The 21,244-nt window shown below is 55.5% G+C and overlaps 1 protein-coding gene across 3 annotated transcripts; it reads left to right on the top strand.

Annotated features, from left to right (window-relative positions):
- The first annotated feature begins 254 nt into the window (after positions 1–254).
- Positions 255–17,274, top strand: SHISA7 (shisa family member 7). 3 transcript variants are annotated; one of them, XM_082368125.1, is made up of 6 exons: positions 255–343; positions 6,438–7,146; positions 8,635–8,789; positions 10,340–10,405; positions 10,851–11,000; positions 12,446–17,274. In XM_082368125.1, exons 2-6 carry the CDS (start codon positions 6,467–6,469, stop codon positions 13,090–13,092), a joined length of 1,698 nt encoding a protein of 565 aa, XP_082224251.1. In that variant the 5' UTR covers positions 255–343; positions 6,438–6,466; the 3' UTR covers positions 13,093–17,274. The 3 variants fall into 3 exon arrangements, with proteins under 3 accessions (XP_082224251.1, XP_082224252.1, XP_082224250.1); XM_082368124.1 differs by lacking the exon at positions 255–343 and adding an exon at positions 2,526–2,549 and having other exon boundaries at positions 6,359–7,146; XM_082368126.1 differs by lacking the exons at positions 255–343; positions 10,340–10,405 and having other exon boundaries at positions 1,095–7,146.
- Positions 17,275–21,244: the final 3,970 nt, after the last annotated feature.

Raw genomic sequence — 21,244 nt, 5'->3', positions numbered from 1 at the left:
TTTGGGGGGTATCCCGGGGGCGACTGGGGGCTGCGGGCGGTGGGGGAAGAGGGGTCCCCAGCAGGTGGGGAGGGGGAGGTGCCTCTTCTCAACTCCAAGACGGCGCGAGGCAAAGGCGAGGGCTGGCCACTGTCACATCTGCACCGAAGCCGGCGCGCATCTGCACGGAAAAGAACTGCCGGCCCGGGGTCGCCCAACTCGCTGCCGGTCGCCCCCCCTATCAGCGCGCGCACACGCCCAGCCGGGTTGGCTCGCAGACACGCGCTGGCTCTGCCTCCCCCGGCCGGCCCCCCAAGTCGCCACCACCCCCGACTCCCCCAGGGTCCCGCATCCGGAAAGTGAGGTGAGCGTGACCGCACCCCGGTGCGGAGGGGGAAACTGAGGCACGAGGGACTTGGGGACGGGGAGGAAGGAAGAGACAGGCATGCGGATGAATGGATGAATGGATGGGAAGGACAGATAGCTTCATCTGAGTGGTCCCTGCTCCCCTAAGACGCAGGAGCCCGGGGATCCACATAGGGGCTCCCAGAATTCTGCAGCCCCCTTGGAAATCTGGGAGTTGGGATTCTACGGACCCCCCAGTCAGGGCCCCTCAGCCCCTTCAGAGTCTTAGTCCTCCCCCCGCCCCCACCGCATCCTTGGGTGCCCAAGAAGGCAATCTGAGTCCCCCAGGGACCCAGGCATCAGAGCTCTCAGCCAGACCGCCCCCCATTGGGGAAGCAGAGCCCCCCCCCCGCCCCTGGATCCCAGACCCCTCCCAGAAGGCCCGGTCACCGGACCCCGCGGTCAGAGCGCCCAGCACCCCCTCTCTCCGCAGGGATCTAGGAGTCCCTGCCTCCCCCCTCCTCCAGGAGCCCCTGGGACCGGGCGCCGGCGCCCCCGGCCCCCGCCTTTCGGATCCAGGTGTCCCCCCCTCCTCACCCCCCCAGCCTGAAGCTTCGCGTCTCGGAGGCCGCGCTCGCGTCGCCATGGCAACAGGAGTCTATTTTGCGCTGGGAACACACAGCTCCCGCCGCAGCGCCCCCCCACCCCGCCCCTCCAACCTGAGCCTGAGCGAGAGTGGGGGACCCGGGGAGCGAGATTGGTGGTCCGCGGTCGGGGGGAGACACAGAGACACTCAGAGGGACAGAGATCTGTAGACAGCAAACCTAGGAAAAAGACACACAGAGACGGAGACACGGAGTCAAAGAGGTAGCGAGAGATGGGAATGTGGAAACGGGGAAGACACAGGATGTAGAGAGACAGAGACTGACGGGGCAGAGGGAAGGAGAAAATGTTGGCACACAGAGGAGACTTGGGACAGAGACTGAAAGATGTATAGATGCGATGAGACACGTAGAGAGAGATAGGCTCAGAGACGCCGCGACTCAGGGCACCTCCCGATAGAGAAGAGAGACCCGCCGGCAGGCTGAGGGAGAGGAGGTGGGAGGCGACGTCCCGGGAGGAGGTAAGGACACGGAGACGCAGAGACTCCCAGAGACAGAGACATAAGAGACAGGAAGGCCTAGGGACCTGGGCGGGCCTCTGGGAGTGCGTGGGGAGGGTCCGCATCTCTCCCTCAATCCCACCTCCCACCTCCCCGGTGGCGAGCCGGGGGCGGCGCTGGATCTCTCCACCCTGCCTCCCCCGCCCGGAACTGGGATCCCCGCCCCCGCATCCAGACCCCTCCCCTTCTCCCTCCTCTTTTCCCCCTCAGGCCGGGTCCGCCTCCTCTGGAACCCAGATGCCGCCTTCTTCCGCATGCCTAACCCAAACCCACCCTCAACCCCAGATATTCCTAGGAGGCCGTCCCTTTGCACTCGGACACCGCCCACCCTCAGCCCCGACCCCGCTGCCACCTGCGGACTCCTCTCCAGCACCCAGTTGCTTGAGGTCAGGGCTTCTGGCTTTTTCTGGGTCTCCTCCCCTCTGCGGGTCTCTATCCTCCTCTGGTTCTCTCTTTCGAGCTCGCGCTCTCTCTCTCTCCTTCAATCTCTGATCCCCAGTTCTCTGGGTCTTTGCCCCACCCCCACCCCATCACTGCTCGCCCTCTGGGTCTCTGCCCTCCCAGGGCTCTGTCCTCTTTTCTTTGGGTATCTGTACTCCCTTCTCTTCATCTCTGTTCCCCTCTCTCTGGGCCTCTGTCCCCCTTTTTCTCCGGGTCTCTGTCCCTCTCTCTCTGGGTCTCTGTCTCCCTCTCCCTGAGTCTCTGCTCCCCTCTCCCTGGGTCTTTATCCTTCTCTCTGGGCCTCTACCCCCACCCCGAGGGCTCTCTCCCCCTGCGCCCCCGCGCCCTGTTCTAGCTCTCCTTCTCTGCTGCCAGGCCTCTCAGAAGGCGGTCCTTGCCCCCAGAGCCCAGCTGGCAGGGTCAGGAGAGGGCTGGGGTGGGGCGGACTGAGGCACAGCGCTTGCAGGGGAGCAGGTGGAGGAGGGGCTTCTCCGTGAGCCCAGGGACCGAGTGGGGCCTGCTCTGGGACCCCTCCTCACACTGGCTCTCCTGATCTCTGTCCTCGCATCTCTGTCTCTCAGGTCCTGGGCTGGCGTGCTGGGTTCTGGCTCCGAGCTGCTAGGTGTGTGTGGTGTGGGGAGGGAGATCGGGGTTTGGGGGGCATTCCTCTCCAGCTGTGGAGGAGGAGTGTGCCTTCCGGTGTGTGGGGGGGGCTGTCTGGGTGTGTCTGGTGGAGGGCCACATGCCTGCTTCCAGACTCTCCACCACTGGGTTCGCACTGGTTTGTGTGTGCCTACGAGGTTGCGTGACTGTGGGCTGTGATGTGTGTCACTGCATGCCCACGTGCAGCTGGCTGGGGAGGGTCCCTGGCCGTGTTCTGGAGCTGTGTGTGGTCCCAGTGTGTCAAGGTGTCTGAGATTGTGTCTGACTCTTGTGTGCTGTGGGTGGGAATGCCCAGAAATGCATGGTTGGGTGTCCACATGGAGCTGTATTGTGTGTGTTTTGGGAGGAGGGAGGCTCAGGTGTGCCGCCAGGATGACATTGGGTGTCCTTGCGTGTTGTGTCTGGGACACTGTGTGGGCGTCCTGTGCTCTGTGTCATTGTGCGTATGTAAGCTCTGTTGTGTGTCTGTGTACAGTTTTGTGTGAGGTAGAGGAAGAACTGGTCCCCTGTATCCTTGTGTCTGGACCAGCTGCTGTGTCTGCAGTGTGTCTCCTCCCCACCTGGAGGTGCTGCCCTGCATCGGGAGGTGTGAGGCAGGGACAGGAGGCTACGGGACCCCCATTGGTAGAGGGGCCGTGTGTGTGTGTTGCTGGGTCTGAGGGGATGTATGCCACTGCTCCTCCTGCCCCACTCCCCAGAGTTGTCAACGGCCAAGAGTTTCGTTTCCCTGGGTATGTGCGTGTGTGTGAAGTTGGAAGGGACAATGGGACTCTGTTAGCAGAGGGAGAAATTCTGTCCATGGAGCCCAGCCAGAGGCTTGGCACAGCACAGGGACTGAGAGGGCAAACTGCGACCCCTGCGGGGCAGATGAGACAAAGGTGCCCCCAGCCCAATGCAGCTCCCCAGCATCTATGATTTAGCAGACAGATGGCACCCTTGCGTGTGTTTGAAAAGGTGCCCCTTCCCACAGATGGATGCAGCCCCACTAGCTGCATTCTTAGGAAGGAGAGCCCGGCTGGACTCCAGCCTCTCAGCCAGACCCTCTTGTGCAGTACACAACCTGCCCAACCATACGTGGCAGCCCTCGTATGAATGAAGGAATCCACATCGCCACACACGTGTCACTCTCAGAAGGGGTGTGTCTGTGTGCATGACAACCCGTGTTTCTCTGTGTGGGATAAGGCATCCATGTTCTGTGGGTGGTGGTGCCCTGAGTTCAAAGCCTAGCACCATTGCTTGGGCACTGCGACATCATCTGACCTTTGTTGGTTGGTTTTTGTTTCTTAACTGTGGTAAAATACACGTAACATAAAATTTACCATTTTAACCATTTTAAGTGTACAGTTCAATGGCATTTAATATATTCACAATGTTGTGTGACTACCACCATTATTTAGTTCCAGAATATTTTCTTCACCCTGAAAGGAAGCCCTGCCCCCATTAAGCAGTCGCTCCCCATTCCCTCCTGCCCCCAGCTCCAGGCAACCACTTATCGGCTTTTGTCTACATGGATTTGACTATTGCAGACATTTCATATAAATGGAATCATACAATATGTGACTTTTTGTGTCTGGCTTTTCTCTCTTAATGTTTTTGAGGTTCTTCATGATGTAGAATGTATTGGTGCTTCATCCCTTTTTATGGCTGAATAGTATTCCATTGACTGGATAGACCACATTTTGTTTACCCATTCATCAACTGATGGACATTTGGGTGGTCTCCAGTCTGGGGCTGTTGTAAATCATGCTGCTAAGGACATTCGTGTTTTTGTGTTAACATGTTTTTCAATTCTTTGGGGCATATGCCTAGGAGTGGAACTGCTGGGTCATGTGGCAACCCTATGTTTAACTTTTACGGAACTGCCAAACTGCTTTCCAGAGTGTGGGCCAAGGCACTTCTAAGATGCCCGTTAAACACCAAGTGGAGGCATCCAGCAGGCAGTCTGGCGGCGAGTTCAGGGGCGGGGCCGGAGCAGAGCTCAGAGGGAATGTTGAGGCCCCGAGTGCAGCCTCCCATAGCCCTCTCCCCATCCCAGGCCCCAGCAGTTTTTGATAATGGTGTGGTCCCTAGATACACGTACACTCAACGGGAAGGAACAAAGGATAAAAATAATACCGAACGACATTTATTCAACTAGGCCCACCCACCCACCCTCTCTCCCACCTCCTTGCACTGCTTTTATTTCTTCATGGCCTTCATAATTTCTTAGTGTTTCTTCATAACAGTTTTCAACGTGCATCCCATTAATTTGTGTCTGTGTACTGGCTCTCCCCCTTCACCAGAAGGCAAACCCCGTAAAGACAGAGGAGGAACCCTGTGGTTCATCTACTGCCGCATCCCCAGCCTCAGTAAACACTGCTGAAGGACCCCTCCTGCCAGCCTGTTGCCGTACAAAACAGCTGGGCTGACCGGTCCCATCTGGCCCCTCCCATCCTGTTCACCCTCCTATAAGTACAGCACCTGCGCTAGGCCAGGCACTGCTCTAAACTCTACACACATGAAATCGGTTCGTCTTTCCAACCACCCAGTGATAGCCATCCTCACCCCTGGTTTACAGATGGGGAAATTGAGGCACATGGGGACTTAGGTGTATCCAGTATCAGGCACCTGGCACATGGTGGAGCTGGGGGATGAACCACTACTACCCTGACTCTCCAGCTGTGCAAGGAGACACGTCAGACCTGAAACTGTGAGCGTGGGTGTGTGTGTGTGCGTGAGAGAGAGAGAGACCACAGAGAGAGACAGAGACAGAGAGAGAGACTGAGGCTCAAGATCCCTTGATTATCAGACGTAAATACAGGAGAGAAACAAGCATTGGGGGAACTGAGGGCCACGTGGGTCTAAGGCAGCAGTTCTAACTGGGGGCAAATGCGCCCCCCGGGGGGATATTTGGCAATGCCTGGAGGCATCTTATGTTATCACGATGTGGGGGAATGTGAATGCTCCTGGCGTCCAGCAGATGCTGCTGAACACCCTACAATGCACAGGACGGGCCCCCACAAGCAAGTACATTCTGTGCCCAGATGGCAGTAGCGCCCAGGGTGAGAAACCCTGCACTCCCTTTTTCCACCTCCTGGTCTATAAACTCAGGTTCTCAACTCCGATCTCTCTTTCTCCTTCTCTCCTCCCCATCTGCTCTTCTTTCTCTCTCCTTCCCCATCTCCCCGACTCCTCCCATCTTGCCCACCCCACCATGCGTCTCCCTTCATTGCCCCCCTTGGTCCCCCACTGACCCCTCCCAACCTCCTCCCCACTCTGCCCACCTCTCACTCTGCCCTCCCTCACCTGCCTCTCACCTCTGGCTTTCCCCTCTGCCCTCTCTCCCTCACCTGCATCTCACCTCTGGCTTTCCCCTCTGCCCTCTCTCCCTCACCTGCATCTCACCTCTGGCTTTCCCCTCTGCCCTCTCTCCCTCACCTGCATCTCACCTCTGGCTTTCCCCTCTGCCCTCTCTCCCTCACCTGCCTCCATGGTTTCTTCTCCCTCCATCACATCTTTCCTCTGGCTTCTGTCCACCTCTCTTGTTTCTTCGCACCCCTGATGTCACTGTCAACTTTCCCATTCTTTCCTCCACCATTCACCACTCACTTTGATCTCTTCTCTGCCATCATCATTTCCTTTCTCCTTCCGCGGTGTCTGGACATCCTTCTGTTGCTCCCCCATCACCGTGCACTGTCCCGTGGGACTGCCAACTTTGGGCCCATGCATGTCCCCTCCATCTTTTCTGTTTCCTGGTTTGTGTCTCTCCGTCCTTCTACCTTCCCTTAGCCTGCCTTCCTCATCATCTCCGGCCCCCATCTCCACATTTCTCCACCTCTGGCCATCTTTCTCCCGCCCACCGTTCCAGCCTCGGTTCTCCCCCAGCCTGGCTGCCCCATGCCGGCCCTCCTGCTCCTCGGGACCCTCCTGCTCCTGGCCTCGACTACCGGCCAGGCTGGGGCGCGCCCGTCCAACGCCACAAGCACCGAACCCCCGGGCCCGCTGCCCGCCCTGCTGGCGCACCTGCGGCGCCTGACCGGGGCGCTGACCGGCGGCGGGGGCGCGGCGGGCCCGGGGGCCAACGGCACCAGGACCAGCACCCCGAGCTCGGCCGGCGCGGCGGCACGGGCGCCCCCTCCTGCCGAGCTCTGCCACGGCTACTACGATGTCATGGGCCAGTACGACGCCACCTTCAACTGCAGCACTGGCTCCTACCGCTTCTGCTGCGGCACCTGCCACTACCGCTTCTGCTGCGAGCACCGCCACATGCGCCTGGCGCAGGCCTCCTGCTCCAACTACGACACGCCGCGCTGGGCCACCACGCCGCCGCCACTGGCCGGGGGCGCCGGGGGCGCCGGGGGTGCGGGCGGGGGACCCGGGCCCGGCCAGGCCGGGTGGCTGGAAGGGGGCCGGGCGGGTGGCGCCGGGGCGCGTGGGGGCGAGGGCCCAGGGGGCAGCACGGCCTACGTGGTGTGCGGGGTCATCAGCTTCGCCCTGGCCGTGGGCGTCGGCGCCAAAGTGGCCTTCAGCAAGGCGTCCCGTGCGCCCAGGGCCCACCGGGAGATCAACGTACCCAGGTGTGTGTGCTCTGGGCCCAGAGGGTGGGGAACCTGGGGGCGGGGCCACGGGAGGTGGAGCCATCAGGGAGTGGGGCCGGTGTGGGGGGGGGCAGGGTGCAGGGCGTATGGCCAGAGACTGAGGCAGCCACCGGGAGCGCAGAAGCGAATGCCTTGGAGAGATGGGCGGGACATGAGAATATATGTGACTTAAGTGGCAGTCTATGGAGTGACCGGGTAGGCTCAGGCCTTCATTCATTCAACAAATATTATTTCTTGAGCACTTTCTGTGAGCCAGGAGCTGGGAACACAGCAGTGAACAAAACAAAGTCCCTGCACTGATGAGTAAACCTGGTTTCCAATCCCAGGTCAGCTGCCTGCGGGCTGTGTGACCCTGGGAAATTTGCTTAAACCTCTCTATGCCTCAGTTTCCTCGTCTGTACAATGGGCCTAATAATTGTTCCCCACCTATTCAGACTGTAATGAAGATTACCTGGGTTAATTCATGTTGAGTCCTGACACATGGTAAGCCCTCAATAAATGCTGGCTACCGTTATCATTAAGACAGTAAGCAATAAAACACATGTGCAATATATTTTTAGATATTGATAACTGCTGTGAATAAAATAAAGTAGCATAACGAGTTGTGAATGGGAGAGACAGTATTGTTTTACACGAAGTGGTCAGGAAAGGCCTCTCTGAGCAGAGACTTGAAGGAAAACAGAGAACCAAGCAGATATCTGTGGGAAGGGCATTCCAGGCAGAGAGGAAGCCATAAGTGCCATGGCCCTGAGGTGGAGCGTTTGCAGGACAGCAAAGAGGCCCATGCAGCTGGAGTGCAGTGGGTGAGGAGGAGGTAGACAGAAGTAGGCAGAGGCCAGGTTTATCCTAAGTGTGATGGGGGAGCCACTAGAGTGTCCTGAGCTCCGTGTGTCACCATCTGATCCCTGGGCTGTGTGTGTGAAACTAGACTGCAAGGGACAAGGGCAGAAATGGGGAGACCAATTGGAGACTGTGGCAATAATGGTGAGAGATGGGGCAGGTAGCAGCAGAGGTGGTGACAAGTGCTCCGAGTTGGGATACATTTTGGAGGGCGAATCCACAGGGCCGTGCAGGAAAGAAACGAGTCAACGGTGATTCTAAGGTTTGGGGTCCACATAGCACCCTTTATTGCCATGGGGAAGGCAGCAAAAGGAACAGGAGTGAGGTCCCAGGTTCAGGGTGGGGCAGGGCCACAGAGAGGACGATGTGGGAGGGACCGCAGAAGGGGTAGGGTCCAAATAAATAGGGGAAGTGGCGCTTCAAGCGGGAAGTGTGGTCCGAGGGACCTTGGGGCAGGCGGTGCTCAGATTGATATTAGCAAGGGGCGTGGCCAAAGGCGAGAAGCCGAGCTGAGCTAACGGATACACCCAAAGGTGAGAACGGGGAGGGAAAAGAGGCCTGCGCCCTCCCTCTCTCCACCCTCACCCCCAGTCCCCAGGCCACTGACCATCCCTCTGCCACTTCTAGGGCTCTGGTGGACATTCTGAGGCATCAGGCGGGGCCTGGGACCCGCCCGGACCGGGCACGAAGCAGCTCCCTAACCCCGGGGGTCGGGGGTCCAGACAGCATGCCCCCGAGGACGCCCAAGAACCTCTACAACACCGTGAAGCCCTCCAATCTCGGTGAGTGAGAAGTGGGGCTTCGGCTGCCGCCTCTGCTGCCTCTGCATCTGCCCCACCCCTCATCCCTGTAGCTCCGCCCTCCACGGATGGCTCCACCTCCTATTGCCCAGGCCCTGCCCCTAGCCACAGCCTGCTGTCTCTGCCTTCCCTGAACCGTTATGGCCGAGACCTGTTTTGGGCAAAGCACTGGACTTTGCAGTGAGCCAGACCTCCTCTCTGACCTCCTGTGGGCACCCTGGGTGGGAACCCTGGGTGCTACGATGGATGATTTAGATTTAGACATTCTCAGCCCCTGCACTTGAGAAACTCATGTCAGACCACCCAACAGCCAGTGACACACAAGGACGCACTTAGTAACTGAATTAGAATTTGTCGGGAGCCAGACGCCTGGATTGAAATCCTGGCTCTGCCGCTGTGACCTAGGGCAAGTGACTTCGCTTCTCTGGGCCTCAGTTTCCTCATCCATAAAATGAGAATTGTAACAGTACTCACTTCATATTATTGTTATTCTTATAGTTTATGATGAGTGCATCAGTGGAGAAGTCCAGGTAGCTGGAAGAGGGTTTGAAAAGGGTCTCATTGGGTGTGAGGGGGAGGAGGTTCCCTCAGAACGTGATGTTTGAGCAGTGGCCAGGAGGGTTACGGGAGTTTCTTGGGCAGGGGGATCTCTGAGTGGCTGGAGCAGAACTTGTGAGGTGGCCAGAGCTGAGGCTGAGGAGAGGGTGGGCAGATACCTCGGGAAGGGCCTTGAGTACCAGGCTGAGCTGAGTGGCTCTGCCTTTGTCCTGAGGGCAATGGGGAGCCATGGAGGAGTTTAGAGCAAGGGAGCTGCAAAGTCAGAAGTGGGTGGAAGAACTGTGTCTCTGGAACCCATATGAAGGAAGACAGACGAGAGGAAGAAGGCTCCAGAGGAGGCTGGCGTGATGATCCAGGCAGTAAAGGACGAGGCTTGGTCTGGGATCAGGAATGGAGGGGAGGAGATGGGTTTGAAGAGCAGTGATAAGGAAGAAACATCTGACCTGGATCTTGAGGGGTGAGTAGGAGGTCTTCAGGCAAAGAAGGAGAGAGGAAGGGATTCAAGGCTGAGAGAACAGCATGACAGCATGTGCAAAGGCCCTGTGGCAGAACTGAGCTGGACCATTTGGGCATCAGAGAGAACAGCTTGAGGGGAGGGATGGGAGATGAGGCTGCAGATGTCTGTTGGGGACAAGTCACACAGGCCTCAAATGCCACCCCCAGCTTAGACTGTGTCCCATGGGTGATGGTGAGACATGGGAAGAGTTTCGAGCAGCAGAGGGACAGGGGCAGGTGTACATGTCAGAAGTGCCGCAGTGGGGCTGATCTTGGAGATGGGCTGGCCATTTGGCCAGAAGGCTGGTTTGATGATCCAGGAGGGAGAAGCAAGTCAGGGCAAAGAGTCAGTAGGCAGGAGGGACCAGAGCTGGGGACCAAGTGGACATGAGTGGGGATCCTTCCACAAGACCAGGACAGCGGTGCCAGCTGGGAGCAGGCACTGGCAGTGATGCCACCTCCCCTCTTGGTCCCCACAGATAATCTGCACCACAACTACCTGCACCTCAGCGTCAACAGCCCCAAACACCACGCTGCCACTCTGGGTATGGAGCAGGGCGGGGCTGCGGGGAGGGCAGGGCTCCTTCCCTTCCCAGCCTGGTACTGAGCCGGAGCCAGGTGCCCAGCACAGGGCAGCTGTGAGACCCTGGGAGCCTGTCCTCACACTCCAGCCAGGTAACCCAGTGAGGCTCAGCTTTCTCATCTCTGTGCCAGAAGTGGTCTGCGGGAAGCGGCGTGGAGCACATCCCCTCTAGCCTGGGGTGGGGCACACAACGAGTGCTGAGCAAACGCCAGTTGCCCCTCCTCCTCCTCCTTCCCCAGCAAAGAGCGCCCGGGGGTTGGGGGGAGTGTGCGCAGGGAGCTTGGACTGCTGCAGCTCTGAGGGGCTGGAGTTCCAGATTCTAATGCTCTAAGGGGGCTGGGGGCCAGCACTGCTGGGTCTGAGGGAGGAGGGCCTGGACTGAGCCCGGCCATGCCCCTCTGCCCCAGACTGGCGGGCCATTCCGCCGCCCAGCCCCTCCTTGCACTACTCCACGCTGTCCTGCTCTCGGTCCTTCCACAACCTCTCGCATCTGCCCCCGTCCTACGAGGCCGCTGTGAAATCTGAACTCAACCGCTACTCCTCCCTCAAGAGGCTGGGTGAGTCCCGGGAAGGGGAGCTACCTGGGCGATGGGGCGGGGTCAGGGCCTGGGTTCAGGACAAGGGACAGTGACCCGATAGCCTTCTAAAGCTTTAGATTCCCCGCCCCCCGCCTTAGAATTTTCTCCAAGTTTGTTCCAGAATTACCTGAGGTAATTTTCTATCACAATTACTTGGGGTGCTTTTTTAAAATGCAAACCCGTGGTCCTCCCCCCAAGATCTATTGCATTCATCAGGACTTGTATTTGCAATGAACAGAAATACAACTTAAAAAAAAAAAAAAAAAAAAAAAGGTGACTATGCTGGCTTGATAACAGAAAGTCTATGTGCCACAAGCTTCAGATGTGGCTGAACCCAGGTGCTCAAAAGCTGTCTCCAGGATTCTACATCTCTCAGCTCTGCTGCACAGTGGGCTGGCTTCATTTTCAGACAGAATCTCCCCTTGTGATGGCAAAGATTGTCCTGAGAATTTTCAGGGCAATTCTACCAGAAGAGTCTCTCCCAATGATTCCAGCAAAAATCCCAAGCCTGGATCCCACTGGCCAAAAAAGGGTCACATGCTTGTCCCAGAACCAATCACTGTGACTCTGATTGGACATTTCCGGGTCAGTGGCTGATCCCTGGTAGTGGAGTAGCCTTCAAACATTTTAAACAGAGATCCACAGTAAGAAAGGATTTTTATATTGTGTCCCATGAGACCCACATACACTGGCACATTTTTTAATTACAGTAAAGTTTTGAAACTTGTTATTATGGACATTTTCAAACACACTCGAGAGTAGAGGAATTGTAAAACGAGCCCCATGTTCCTGTCACCCAGCTTTAACAATGGGCAACATTTTGTTAATCTCTCCTCCCTCCACCCCATCTTTTGGTGGATTATTTCAAAACAAATCCCAGATATCATGTCACTTCATCCATTAGTATATCAATAACACACACAAAACTGAAATAAAAATTTTGTGAATGGTATTCACCCTTATTCTCTTATTATGGGACACTTTCTGATAATTTTCTATTCTATTTCATTTTGCCAAATGCTGGTCCCTACCCACAAAATTGACTTTACAACCCATGAATGGGTCGAATCTCCAAGTTTGAAAAATACGTGCTACAGGATGAAAGGGAAGGAAAAGTGGTTCCTCAAAAGCAAGAGTTGGGTTCTACTCCCAAAAGAAGGGATGTTCCCAGGCAATTAAAAAAAAAAAAAAAAAAAAGGTCCCCCCTCGTCTACGATCGCAGCATTGCAAGCTGGGCCTGGGAATCTGCATTCTGCTAGTTTGCCTGTTCTGACTGGTTAAAATTGTGCCCCTGCCCAGGCTAATGACCAGGAAGTTCCAGGTAGTGTCTGGGGTCTTCCTGGGGTGGGGGGTGCCCCAGGGAAGGGAGCACGTTCTGGGCTGGCTGAGGACCCACCTCTGTGGTTTCTTTCCTTCTCCCCCAGCCGAGAAGGATCTGGACGAGGCCTACCTGAAGCGCCGGCACCTGGCGGAGGTGCCCCGCGGGACGCTGCCCCTGCATGCGCTGCGGCGACCTGGCACAGGGGGCGGCTATCGCATGGATGGCTGGGGTGGCCCCGAGGAGCTGGGCCTGGCGCCCGCACCCAACCCACGGCGCGTCATGTCCCAGGAGCACCTACTGGGCGACGGGGGCCGGGCACGCTATGAGTTCACACTGCCACGCGCGCGCCTCGTGTCACAGGAGCACCTGCTCCTGTCGTCCCCCGAGGCCCTGCGCCAGAGCCGCGAGCACTTGCTGTCACCCCCGCGCAGCCCCGCGCTGCCCCCCGAGCCCGCCGCCCGCGCCAGCCTGGCCGCCTCCCACTCCAACCTGCTGCTGGGGCCTGGGGGGCCCCCCACACCGCTGCACGGGCTGCCCCCGCCGCCCGGCCTGCACGCGCACCACCACCACCACGGCCTGCACGGCTCGCCGCAGCCCGCCTGGATGTCAGACACCGGCGGAGGTGGGGGCACGCTGGCCCGCAGGCCGCCCTTCCAGCACCAGGGCACGCTGGAGCAGCTGCAGTTCATCCCCGGCCATCACCTGCCCCAACACCTCCGCACTGCCAGCAAGAATGAGGTGACTGTCTGAGTGTCTGAGGTCGGGCCAGGGGCTTGGGGGCTGCAGCCTGGGGCCCCCATCCCAGCCTGCATCCCCCAACACACTCCAGGGGCCTGGGACCAGATCTGCAGTGGCCGGGAGGGCTGCCTCCAAGGACACTGTTTTGGATGAAATCATCACCAGACACAAAGCTTCCTTCTGCGATGTCACGGCAGATGAGACCCCTCCTCCTATGTCACAGTTTGAGGCAGGACCTCCTTCCCATGACGTCATCACAGAGGAAGAGGCCTGTATGTGAGGTCATCACTAGCGAAAATGTCTTTGTTCATCACAGGGACAAAACCTCCTTCCCATGAGGTCATCACAGAGGAAAAGGCCCACCCTTAAGGTCATCACTAGAGGCCATGTCTATGCTCCATGGTGTCATCACACAGACTTCCCTCCTGTGATGTCATAAGAGGAACAATGCCTTTGTCCTATGACATCATCCCTAGAGACAGAGTCCTTCCTATGATGTCACTGCACAGATAAATCTCATCCTTATGATGTCATCTCTGGCACCAAAAGGCCTCTTTTGACATCATCATCACCAGGAAAATATTTTCTTCCAAAGAAGATGCCTTTGTCTTTGAAGTCACCACTACAGACAAAGCCATCTTCCTGGGACGCATCACAGGGGAAAGAGCCTCACCAGCTGTGTCCTCACTAGACATAAGGCCTCCTTTCTACGACATCATCACAGGGACTCTGCTTCCTTCCTGTGATGCCATCGCCAGAGAAGGTGCCTTGCCCTATGATGTCATCAGAGGGACTGTGCCTTTTCCGTGATGTCATCAGCAGAGATGGCAGCCCACTCTGGGGACATCTCCAAGACGAGGCCCCTTCTGCAATGTCACCACCAGACTCTGCCTGCTCCGAGATCACACACGCCGTGAGACACCTCCACTGCCTGCTCCGAGATCACACACGCCGTGAGACACCTCCACTGCCTGCTCCGAGATCACACACGCCGTGAGACACCTCCACTGCTGCTGCCAAGTCCCGGCGCGGCAGGGCACACCCAGAGTCCGTGACTATCCTGCTGGGTCACCAGAGAAAGTGCCCTGTCCTGAGGTGTCATCTAGGGGTGTCCTCACTGGGGAGGCTGCCCCGGCGGAGAGGTCTCTGCCACAGATGACAGTCCGTCTGTGGATTGTTGGCAGTGGCCCTGCCCCAGCTGAGGCTCTGCCCCAGTGCTGTGATGTCATCACCAGAGACACTGCCTGCTCTGGAAGGCCATTACTTGTAATGGTATCACCAGAGTTTCTGCCTTGTCCCACCATGACTTGGCTTGGTCACTCCTTCCCCTGACCCTAGAGACATGCCCTGCGGGATTTCCACCAGAACCTCACCTAAAGGGTGGTTGGGCCACGGGTCCTGTGTGACTCCTGGAGGACAGCACTCCCAGACTGGCTTCTGCTCCCACGGAGGCCACTCTGGCCCACCAGGCTCCTGGAGTCCTGGGACTCATAGGTGGCGCTACTTCTCTCTGCCGTCACTACAGACATCATCACCTCTGTAAACAAAGTCCTGGCCTCCTGCTGGGGGTGGGGGGAGGTGGGGGTATGCCTGCTATTGATTTAGCTGATGACATCATCAGCACCACAAGACTTCCACCACTCCTGGTGGTAAGTTGCACCTGGGGTCCAGTGTTAACCATGCCTGATGATGACATCATTTCCCAGGATTCCCTTTGACCTATGGTGTATTCATCTCCCAGGATCCACCACAACTAGGATATCATTCTCTTCCAGAATTTACCATAACTATAGTGTCACCTTCTCCCGAGGTTCCCTATAGCCAATGGTGTCATCATCTCCCATGATTCTCCACAACCATGGTGTCATCATCGCCCAGGATTCTCCACAGCTGATGATGTCATCACCTCCCAGAATCCGCCATGACCAACGGTGTCATTACCTTCCAGAATCCACTATAGCTGATGGTAACATCTTCTACCAGGATCCACGAAGACTGATGATGCCACAATCTCCCATAGTACCCCGTAATTGTGGTGTCATCATCTCACAGGATCCACTTCAATCATGATGTCTGCATGCCCCAGGATCCAGCACAGCCATGGTGTCATCACCTCCCAAGATCCACTTTAATCATGGTATCATCAACCTCCCAGGATCTGCTTCAACCATGACGTCTTCATGCCCCAGGATCCAGCACAGCCTTGGTGTCATCACCTCCCAGGATTCAACTCAGCAGTGATGTCACCACCTCCCAGCAGCCATGAGAGTCAATGGTGTCCCAGAACCCATGACACCCAACAGTGTCATCATCTCCCGGGATCCATTTCTGCCATGGTATCACCATCTACTGGAATCCACCATAACCATGGCATCATCATCTCCCAGAATCCAGGACACCCAATGATGTCATTTAGCAGGAGCCACTTCAACCACGTATCATCACCTTCCAGGATCCATCAGCTTGGGAGCCAAGTACTACGACAGCTGTATTTCAGTTGTCTTCTGGGGTCACCTACCATTGTTCCCTTAAGAGGAACCAGCACAATACACATCATTTTCCCATTCCCTCAAAAATGGAGTGGGATGGGGCCCCCTCTGATGACATCATCCTACTCTGGCCCTTCCTGATGATGTCACTGCTGTGCTCCTGACTTAGGCTGACGCCTGCCTGCATCAACCGCACCACAGACTTGGCCTTGGCCAGTCCGCCATCTCCCCCTGGTGAGGGCATCCAGGTCCCTCCTGATAACTGCCCTTCACCCAACCATCTGATCGGTGACAGGGTCAACAAAGAGACCTCTTATCATCACCAGAGGGGGGGCTTTCCAGTCCTCAGGTGATGTCACTGCCCCTTGCCCAATCCCTGTTACCTGGATCCCCACCCAGAGCTGCACTGCATTGGCTTGGGCCAAACTCTCCCTAGAGACCCCCCTGGGCTGGGCCAACAGCTGCCGACCTCCCTGAGGCCTTCAGTGGTTTTCTCTGCTGCCCTGGTCGTGGGGCAGGCACGTCTGGAGAGCCACGGCCACTGCCAGTGCCACCTGTGGGGGCGGGGGGTGGTGCTCTGCATCAGCCCAAGATGGCAGAGAAGCAGCATTCTCTCCTTCATCTCCCCCTCACACACAGGGGAGCCTCTGGGGTTTCGGGGATTCCCCAACACCCAACGCACAATTTGCCCCCAATTCTCTCTGTATATAGCCATGTTCTGGGGCGGCCATTCCCCCACTCTTAAAGGGCTACATGCCCCCTCTCCCAGCCCCCAGGGCGAGGTGAGGGGGCCTCTTCTCCCTCCCCTGGGCCGTCCCCCTCCCTCTCCTCTCTCCCCACAAATCCTGGCACCTCAGCTCATCCCTTCTCATCAGGAGCCTGGGGCAGATAACTGACCCTCAGCTCCCACCACACTGACGAAACTGAGGGGTGACCCCCAATCTACCAGGGCCCCAGTGCCAGTTTGCCGGGTTTTCAACTCCACGCTTACAGCTGCTCCTGTGGGTTCCCCCAATCCCTTTGAGGGCCTCACCACGCCCAGTGTCCCTATGGCAGACTGTGACTTCCCCCAAAAGGAGCCAGCTTGGGCGCCTACCCCTCCCAGACCCCTCCCCTCTGCTCACCACCCTCAAGGAGCCCTCAGCTTTCTCCAGCCCCCAGAACTGGGGGATTCGGGGCCTTTCAGCTTTTGTATGCCCCCCTCAACTTGCTCTTTCCCGGCCTGGATTCCAAGTATCTTGCCCCCTCCCCCCACTCACTTGACACAGGCTGCCTGACCCTGGGGCCTTGACCTCTTATCTCAAATAAGCCATAGTAGGGAGAGGTCTCGAGGTGGGTGAGGAAGTGGGCATGTCCTGCCAGATCCCCTTGATGCTTCCAGAGCTGGGACCTCGCCATCTGAGTCTTCCCCCACCAGCCCCCACCACCTCATAAATGCATACACAGGCTTGTGCGTACGTACACACACACACACACACACACACACACACACACACTCCCATTCCAGTGAGGGGGCAGTGGAGGGCGGTACAGAAAGAAGAAGATCAATTCTGGACCAAAAGAACTTCCAAAGCTCTGCCTGCTTCCTTATCCCTACCCACCCTATTCCTCCCCCCAACACCGGACTCTTGCCCCAGTTCCTTGGTGAGGACAGCCAGCCGAGCTGCAAGTTGGTATTTTTTTGAATAAACAGATGTTTTCCTGATCCCCGGTCTCAAGTATACTGTCGGGAAAGGATGGGTTTCCATCCCCGCATTTGCAGGTCACTGGGGAGCCCCCTTTGTGGCCGAGGAAGGCGGGCATCTAAGTGTCTTTGCAGGTAGGTGGTCAGGGCTGCTCCAGCTGCCACCAAGGGAGGAGTCAGGCGTGGGGAGGTGCAGTGTGAGGTGCCTTCAAACGCTTAGTTTCTTCCTAAGAAAGCTTCTTCCCTCTGAGCAGGTAAGCATTTGTTTGCAGATTCTATTTGTTTGCGCCTCCTTATATTTGAATTCTTTGCCTGAACATCATTGAAGTGTGTGTGTGGGGGGTGCATCTGCATTAGTTTCCTGGGGCTGCAGTAACAAAGTACCATACAACTGGCAGCTTAAACAGAAATGTATTCTCTCCCAGTGCTGGAGGCTGAGAGTCGGAGAGGGAGGTGTCGGCAGGGCTGAGTCCTTCTGAGGCTGTGTGGGAGAATCTGTCTGTGCCTCCCTCCTAGCTTCTGGTGGCTTGCTGGCAATGCTGGCATTCCTCGACACATCATCTTCCCTCTGTACGTGTGTCTCCTTGGCAAAATGTCTCGTTTTATGAGGACACCAGTCATGATGGATTAGGGCCCACCCCAATGATTTCATCTGCAAAGACCCTGTTTCCAAACAAGGTCACATTCACAAGTCCTGGAGGTTAGGACTTCAACATCTTTGTGGGCGGGGAGCAAAATTCAACCCATAACGGGGTATGACAGAATGGTCTAAATGTCAGTTTTTATGATAACTGGGAAGCATTTTCCACACCTCTCTCCTCCCACCCAGTGCATTAAAATATTTCCACAGTGATGACTAGAATTGCCCCCTCTTTCTGTCTCAGGAAGTGCCTCTAAGGCTTGGTTTTATGAACTTTAGGACAGCTCACCTCAGGAGCATCTACGTGTTTGTTTACAAATATCAGACTCATATTACATCAAAGCATTAGTTTGCTCATACCTCTGGGTTGTGTGTGCAGGGCATTTCAGCATTGATTTTATCATTAAGAAAACCCCTTCCTCTCTAGTGTACTTAATTGTTTGCTTCTCAGATATTAGACTCTATTCCGTACCAGTCAAGGTTCTCCAGAGAAACAGAACCAATGTGTGTGTGTGTGTGTGTGTGTGTGTGTGTATTCCTGTTAAGGAACTGGCTCATGTGACCATGGGGGTTGGCAAATCCAAAGTCTGTAAGGCAGCCTGGAAACTCGGGCAGGCTTTCTAGGCTGCAGTCTTGAGGCAGGGTTTGTTCTTTTCCAGGAAACCTCAGTTTCTGCTCTAAGGCCTTCGACTGATTGAACGTGGCCCACCACATGATCTAGGATAATCTCCTTTACTCAAAGTCAACTGACTGTAGGTGTTCATCTTGTCTACTAAATACCATCACAGTAACACCTGGGCTGTGTTTGAACCAACAGCTGGGCACTGTAGCCGACCAATTGGACACATGAAACCTAACCATCCTCGCAGGGAAGTGCTTGCTGGAAGGAGTGTGATCTGTGGTTGAGAAAGCCTGCCCCCCTTCCGTGCAGTTAAGTGTTCACCACCGGCTAGATTTCACCTGCTGAGGTCCATCTGTTTGACCGTAGGTTAGTGGGGTGGGAGGGGGGTGGTGCCTTCAAGTACTGGTGTTGGATCACTGGTGAAATGCCCCACCTGGTGCGTGTAAGGGTTGTTTGCCCATTCTTAGAAATCGCCTCTTTGTGCTGGCGATTTGTCTATAGAAAATTGGGGGTGCGTGGGGAGGGAGGGTGGTGATGCAGTGTGACTAAGTATGGGATCATTGAGCACTCAGAGAGTCTCCTCCTGGGCACAGACTAGGACCGTACTTCCCTGCCTCCCAGATGTTAGATGTGCCAGATACAAACCCTTGTTGCTTTAACAACTGGGGCTTTGGGGCTGCTTGTTACTGCAGGACAGTGCAGCCTACTCTGGCAGACGTGCCTTGCCTGTGGAGAGGGGAACCGGATGGCTTTTTTGCTGTACACTCTTGCACTTCTGAATTTTTTGTAGGTGCGTTACCTACTTTTAAAAAAATAAAGTCTAAATGTAAACGTCAACGGTGCCGGCTTTGACTGCCATTCCCCTCACTGAGCAGATGCCCAGGGGCGAGCTTGACACAGGAGACAAGAGTCTCATTCCCCTCCCACGCAGGTGATTAGCTTCCACTCTGAGTTGTAATGCCAAGGCTTAAACGTATGTATTTTTCATTCAACATGGCCTCTATGTGCCTGTCAACTACTTCATTTCCGTTCAGCCAAGAAGAAAGCAATCTGATCCACATGTACCGTGCTTTAGTTGGGCGAGTCAAGGATAAGATCTGGCATAAGCATTTTCGCCTTTGTAACCTAACATTTGCTCAATTTGCAACTCCACTGTGTTGATAAATACAGCCTCTGAGCAGCTATTCTTAACCGGCGTTTGAGGGGGCGGGCTTGCAAACTTCTGAAATCTATACCAGATGTTGTGTGCATGTGCCTTTCTTTTTTTCTTTTCTTTTCAACTTTATATTTTGAAACAGTTTCAAACGTGCAGAAGTTACAAGAATAAGTCCAAGAATTCATGTACAGCTTTTGTCAATTCACTAATTGCTAACATTTCATCACACTGCTTTATGGTTTTCCTCCCATATATATTTTTTTCAGAGACACTTGAGAGTAAGTTGCCCCCTAAGGAACATTTCTGAAGGACAAGAACATTCTCTTACACAGCCACAGTATAGTTATCAAAATCAAGGACTTAACACTGATGAAGTCCATGTTCAAGCTTCACCAACTGTCCCAGTATTGTCCTTTGGAGCAATTCTCTTTCCAGTCCCCGGTACTCCGGGACTAGGTGTCACATCTGGTTACTGTGTCTCTCGAGGCTCCTTGGACTTGAGCAGCTCCTCAGCCTCTTTCATGACACACGTTTTTGGAGCCCAGGCAGCAGCATAATTTTTATTCCAGCCCCTACCACCAGACGTTTAGGGTTTTCCCATTTCTCACTACTATGAACAATACTTTGAGGAATATCTTTTTGCACACCATGGGGAGCATTCACTTACTTTTCCCTGGGATGACCTCCCAGGAGGGTGAACTTCTGGGTCGGAGGGAGGTGCGTTTTTAAGACTTCTGCTACACAACGCCAAGATGCAGTTCCGAGAGCCTTGCCAAGTCCATGTACGTGAGAACGTCCATTTGCTCCCACCCTCGCCGGCATCAGGCACTATTCTGTTTAATCTTGATGTGCATCAGAGGTGTCTGTTTTACGGCCGTTATAGGAAGCCCCTAGTTACTAAAGCTTGCTTTTGTCCAACACGAAGTCTCTGCTCTGCGGTCTAGGGTTTTCGGAGCGGGATAAGAGCAACGCGCTTCATTGCTGCCGTCTGTCACTAGAGGGAGCACCTGATCCACTGCAGGCATATTTAGCAATTAATGCGGGCCCCTCCCACTGGGGGAGAGCGCTAACCTCTGCTCAGGGGCACAAAGGAAAGTGGTTCTTGCTAAGTACCTACCACAGCCTTACAGTCAACTTGCTTAAAAATATTAAGGCCACTAAGGGTCAGAGAACACATCAGCAACCACAGAGTGTGAACTCAGAAATAAAGATGGAGGCATTTACTCATGAAAAGATGCTCAGCCTCAGTGGGAAGAAAGGAAATGCCGATGAAAGATGAGGCACCTTTGCCCATGACTGGCACATATTTTGAAGACTGCTACTACTCGGGCTCATTTCTGCATCAAAACATTGACATCGGCTGCTTCCTCTGCCTGGAATAGTCTTTCTCCTCTGGATAAGCACAAAACTTGCTCCCTCGCTTCCTTTAAATATTTGTTTCCTTCTCAATGAAGATCTACCCTGACTCCCCGCATCTAAAATTCTCCCCCCCTCCCCGCAGTGTTCCTAAACCCCCTTACCTTAACTGCTCTAATTTTTATAGTAATATCTTTTTATACTACCAACTTTTCTT

Source organism: Balaenoptera borealis (genome assembly GCF_965194805.1).
Source record: "Balaenoptera borealis genome assembly, chromosome: 19".
In the NCBI taxonomy this organism is placed as follows: domain Eukaryota; kingdom Metazoa; phylum Chordata; class Mammalia; order Artiodactyla; family Balaenopteridae; genus Balaenoptera; species Balaenoptera borealis.
Note: the sequence above shows the minus strand (reverse complement) of the source record. Positions and strands in the feature narration are given on the sequence as shown.

Excerpts from the sequence above, each read along its gene's own strand:
- SHISA7 (XM_082368125.1), top strand. The coding sequence starts at position 6,467 with ATGCCGGCCCTCCTGCTCCTCGGGACCCTCCTGCTCCTGGCCTCGACT. Across the intron at positions 7,147-8,634 it reads CGGGAGATCAACGTACCCAG|GGCTCTGGTGGACATTCTGA; the intron begins GTGTGTGTGCTC and ends TGCCACTTCTAG. Across the intron at positions 8,790-10,339 it reads CGTGAAGCCCTCCAATCTCG|ATAATCTGCACCACAACTAC; the intron begins GTGAGTGAGAAG and ends TGGTCCCCACAG.